This window comes from Orycteropus afer, unplaced genomic scaffold (assembly GCF_000298275.1).
Source record: "Orycteropus afer afer isolate SDZICR_OR568_19922 unplaced genomic scaffold, OryAfe1.0 scaffold00006, whole genome shotgun sequence".
NCBI lineage: Eukaryota > Metazoa > Chordata > Mammalia > Tubulidentata > Orycteropodidae > Orycteropus > Orycteropus afer.
This window is the reverse complement of record NW_006921593.1, coordinates 21393394-21398764: the sequence shown is the minus strand read 5'-3', so window position 1 is coordinate 21398764 and position 5371 is coordinate 21393394. Positions and strand designations below refer to the sequence as shown.

General features: G+C 55.9%; 1 protein-coding gene across 1 annotated transcript in view; it reads left to right on the top strand.

Annotated features, from left to right (window-relative positions):
* The first annotated feature begins 831 nt into the window (after positions 1-831).
* ERFE (erythroferrone) overlaps positions 832-5371 on the top strand; it is a 15025-nt gene continuing 10485 nt past the window's right edge. Inside the window, exons 1-3 of the mRNA XM_042780783.1 lie at positions 832-1006; positions 1634-1806; positions 2059-2169. Of these exons, the coding sequence (XP_042636717.1) occupies positions 832-1006; positions 1634-1806; positions 2059-2169 (459 nt within the window). The remainder of the gene's footprint in view (positions 1007-1633; positions 1807-2058; positions 2170-5371) is intronic.

Sequence of the window (5371 nt, the reverse complement as noted above, 5' to 3'; positions counted from 1 at the left end):
CAGCCATTCTCATGGGTGTGAACCCATCTCCCATGGTGGTTTGACTTGCATTTCCCTGCTGGCTAATGATGTTGAGCATCTTTTCAACCTTGGTCCATACCCCTGAGCAGTCTATTTGTCTATCTTCTTTGGAGAAAGGTTATTCAAGTAACTTTGGTCACAGTCATATTTAAGAATGTGGTTCTCACACAGTGGCAGTAACCTCTGAACCAAAGCCACCAGTGTCGACCCTCTTGCAGTGAGTGAACTGAAAAGTGATCTGAAGTCACGTGTTTTAAATTACTCTGTGCAAACCATGGTGACGAAGACCACAGATAACCCAAGAGACCCTCTGGGTAAAGTGAGAGAGAGAACTTGGCCCCTGTTACACCTGTCCAAGTGACAGTGGCTTATTCCCGTGCCAGGCACATAGAGGGGATGGAATGTGTGTTGGTGGCCCTGAATTGAGCCTGTGAGCTCTTCAGAGGCACTGGCCTCCAGTGGTGGGGGCTGGGCTGGAGGACAGGTTTTGTCTGTTGGCTTGGTGACCTCAGGCCAGTCGTGAGGTGTGAAGCCGTTTCCTCATCTGTACAGTGGGGATTAGCACGTAACTTGAGAATGAAATGACCTCGTGTGCTTGGAAGGTTCAGTGACCAGCACCGGCTGTCTGCCTGTCCACGGGAGGCCACACACAGCTGACTGTCGGCTCCCACTGTTTTCAGGATACAGGGAGCGCCCATTCCCATGACTTCATCGACAACGGGCTTCCTGGGGAAGAGAGAGGAGTGGGGACAGCTTGACGGCATCAGGCTGATGGGAAACCAGGCCCGGCCGTGACATGAGGGCCCAAGAATGGAGATTAGGTTTCAGCCAGGCGTGAAGGCGCGTGGGGAGCCACCCCGCACTGGGCCCGCCGGGTCCCTACGCCCTGGCCGCTGGCTGAGGACTCCCACCCTGGGATACGTTCACTCACCCCCAAATGCCGCCCTGTGTCCGAAGCCGTGGGCGTCGGTGCAGGACCGAGGAGGTCAGCGGTTGTCAGAACCCCACTTCTGGTGGCCCTTGCCTTCTCCTGAGTGACAGTGTGATGTGTGATAGAACGTGAGCTCCGGCTGGCCCACCCAGCCCCTGTGCTGTCCCCTCGAGAGAGTGTTCCAGGAACTGCACCAGGACCAGAACCGATTTGATTTGGGCCCTCCGGCAGGCAGGGCCTATGACATCACCAGCATTGTTCCCTGTTTGGGAAAATAACTCTTTCCCATGGCAACAGCTCCTGGCCTCCACTCTGGCTTCACATGGGTGGCAGTGGCCCCCACCGTGAGATGGCAATGACGTCACAGCACAGCGTAAGGCTCGTGCTCCTGACATCAGGTCCCCATCTCGTGTGTCCGCCCCCCATGTGGCCAAGGGCGACAGAGCCTGAGTCTCACCTTTTCAGGGAGCAGTGGGCACAGGTGGGGAGACAGCTCCTGGCTCGGAAGGCACCATGGCCCACAGCCTGTGGGGCAAATCCAGGCCGGCAGCCTGGTCCGAGCAGAGTGAGCGTGCCCGCCACCTCTGGCCTGGCCTGGCCTGCTCACACGTCACCTCTGAGCTGGATCCCAGAGAGGCAGCAGCGCTCAGGCCGGCTGCTGTCATTACGTCCGCTTCTCAGACCAGCAAACGGAGGCTCAGAGGGGCGAGTGCCTCAAGGCTCCAGGTGTGCCTTCCTGCAAAGCCAGCCACAACCTGTGCCCCAGCGGGCCACGAGGCAACAGGATCTGCCGAGCAGGCCCAGTGCGGGGTCTGCCCTGGGCTCTGAGGCCCAGGAGATCTGTGGTCATTCAGGTCTGTGGACATCTTCCTACAGTGTGAGGCTGGTGGCCTAGCAGCGACCCAAGGACACAGGTGCTCCCTGGAGAGAAAACCAAGGCCCCACGGAGCCCTGGGGCAAGCAGACCCCACAGCTGAGCACCCCTTCTGTCCGCCCGCCCCAGTGGCATTCCCTGGGGACAGAGCTCTGTGACCAGTGGTGCAGCCACACCTGCTTCTGCAGGCCCCTCCCAGCCCAGCACTCGTCCTGGGCGCGCCCACCGCTAGACCCCCAGGAAGCAGCCCACAGCCGTGGGAAGCCCACTATTTATTACCCTGGAGCGCAACGCGTCCCAGCTCATGTTCAGCACCAACTACAACAGGAAGGTGCGGGCCGCGGTGGGTCAGGGGTAGCATTCTCACCTCTCGTCAAGGAGAGCCGGGTTCGCTTCCCGGCCAATGCACCCATGGAGGCTGGCTGAGCTGATTTCAGCAGAGCTTCCAGACCAAGATGGACTTGGATGTAAGGCCCCGTGACCTGTCTCCATGTATCGACCAGAGAAACCCTGCTGTGACCACCACGGTCAGATCCACGGCCGATCACGGGATGGCGCGGGCCAGGCAGCCTTGGGTTGGGTTGGGTTGTACACAGGGTCACCATGAGCATGTTTGACTCAGAAATAACCAGTTGAACAGGCAGTGCCCAAAGGAGCAGAATGTGTGGTTGTGGAGATAGGATTGTGCCATGGGGCTGGAGGGCCTGGCGCTGAGCCCGGTTCTGCCAGCGCGGGCTGTGTGTCCCTGGATGACTGGTGGTGTGTTCTTGGAAGATTCTTAAAGGCATGGCTCTCAGAGCTTCGTCTCCTGAGGACAGGAAGCCCCTCTCTGCAAGCAGAGTTCCAGGTTCCAGTGAGAGAAGACAATCCACACTCGGTGCCATGTGGTCCACAGATAAGGCCCCAAATCAACGAAATGGAACCAAATTTCCAGAAATGCTTAACCATGAAGCACACGCCCAACACATAGAACAAGTTTGAGGCCAAGTTCCCCACCCCAGGCTTCTGAGAGACAGACCTGGAAAGATCAGAAATGGAAGCCCCTGGAGACACCCGTCCCTCCTCTGGTCCTATACCCCCCTCGCCGTGTGCCTGCGTATGGGAGCATGTTTGATAGAATAAGACCAAACATTTTGGGGAGCGCATGCCATGCAAACCAGGCCTTCTCAAGTCTGTTCTTGGGGGTCAGCCATTCTACAGGAACTGCCTTTTTTTTTTTTTTCCATTTCACTGATAAATTTTTAAAAGGCATTTTAGCCCGGTTTCAAAGACAGATCTTCTCTTTTGCAGTCCTAACTCATCACTGAAAGACACCTCCATAGGAGGCTTGAGACACTCTGTCCCTGGGGGACAGATTCTCAGGGTGGGCGGGAAATCGTTTTCCATTGAAATCCACTCCCCCCAGTCTGCAGGTTCGTCCTGTAGGGGAAGAGGAGGGCCCACAAGGGATGGCTCACATCTATGCTGCACATCCACACTGTGCTGTGCCCAGAGTGTGGGGCACTTCCTGCTTCTCACCCCAACCCACTGCACTCAGCCAGCCATGTAGAGATCCACAAGGGCGGGAGAGCATAGGGCTGAGGTGGGGTTTTTCCCTTGAGAATGAACCTGGGCTGTCCCCAGGCTAGTTCCTGGGACCTCTCTTCTGTGTCCCCAGTCCCCTCAGAGAGTTGGCACCTCGAAGCCAGAGGTCTCCTATCCCCACACAGCTTGGCTTAGAAGGTGTTCTGGTTACTTAGTGCCGCTCTGACAAAAAAACACATGAATGGCACGGCCTTAGCAAACAGGAGGTTTATTCTTACAGTTTGGAGGCTTTAAGTCCAAGTTCAAAGTGCCAGGCTCTAGGGGCTGGGTGAAAGCCCCTCAACCTTCAGTCTGTCTCCTGTTCCCGGCCCACTGAAGCTGGAGCTTTTCTTCACTCAGACAGCTGCTAGCTGCTGAGACTGACAAGTCCAAGGCTGACAAGTAAAAAGGCACAGTACCAATTTTACCAAACAACATAGTAGGCCATTAATTCAAGTCCACTGAAAGTCCCAAGGTCAGCAGAGCATGGCAGGCTGCTGAACAATGACTTGGCTACATGCAGGGCTCAAGTGTGCCATAAGTTAGAGACCATTCCCAAAGCTACTTCTTACATATGGGAAGCAGACCTAAAGCAGGTACTCAGCTGCTTGTGGTAGATCCCACCAGGGAGTTGATTGCCAGTCTCATCATGGGAAAGAACTACCACCAGCTGCCCAGCCCTTAACCAGGCCCAGCCAAGTTGACACACAACCCTAACTACCACAGAAGCAGTGAAAATCATTGAGCTGTATCTATCAATCTAGATAGATAGATAAGATCCAATCATTGCTTTGTTATTCGTATAAAATGTATTTTACTTTTGTTGTTGTTGAGAATACACACACGAGAACATGCCACCAATTCAACACTTTCTACGTGTGACATCTGCTGAGCCCGATTCCATTCTTTGGGGTGTGCAACTGTTCCCCCCTCCTTTTCTCAGTTGTTCCTCCCCCATGAACATAAACTCATTGTCCACTAAGGTTCCCATCTAATCTGTGGAGTTCCTATTGTCAACATCATCCCATAGAGACGGTTCTTCAGAACAGCCCAAGGAACATGGCTGACAACCTTCACTAACTGAGCTAAACTATACTTTGGTTTTAACAAGACATCAGGAAAAATGTTTGGTTGAAGTTTAAAGTTTATCTCAGAGCAATAGTTTCTGGGGTTCATTCAGCCTCAGTGAATCCAGAAAGTCTGGATTCCACAAGAATTAGAAATTCTCTTCCACATTTCCCCCCTTTTGAGTAGGATTCGTCTATATAATCTCTGGGCAATCATTGCTTTGCAACACTGGTGGGAGACATTTGGAAGCTTCATTGAACCAGCTGTGACACCCCCCCCACACACACACACACACCATTCTTTGATAAGAGCTACTGCATCCCATGGGTCACAGCTGCAGGGGCAGCTGCAGCCAGCTCCCAGCTGCCCACTCGGATGGTGCTGGCCTTCCAGCAGGGGAGCCAGGCAGGCAGGGGGTGCAGACCAGGCTGGGCCTGGGTTCTGATTGCTGGGCTAGCTCTTGTCAGGGAGAGGCGCCTGGAGCCTGTCTTTGGCCCCTGGGTGGGGTAGGGCACCATGGTGGGTGACGGGCAGCCTGGTTACCGGCCAGTCCGAGGGTGACCGGTCCTCCTCGCCCGACCCCCAGCAGGGTGCAGCTGCCAGGGTTAGGGAAACTCTGTGCTTCCGGGGGAGGATGGCGTAGGCCCGCCCTCCGGGATGGGCAGGAACCTGCTGGGAAAGGGGCCCGAGGAGGAGCGCCGCGTCCTCCCTGTCCCCGCGGGCTCAGCCTGTGTGGGTGAGGTCTGCACATCTCTGGGCGCGGCCAGGAGGGTGGAGGGCCCAGAGGACCCGAACAACGGAACGGGAAGGACTCCCCGGAACCAAGACTGGGCAGTCCAGGCTCCCTGCCAAGCAGACCCTCCGAGCGCGCAAGGGGCCGGCGATGGAGGCGGACCCGCGCGCCCCTCGATCCG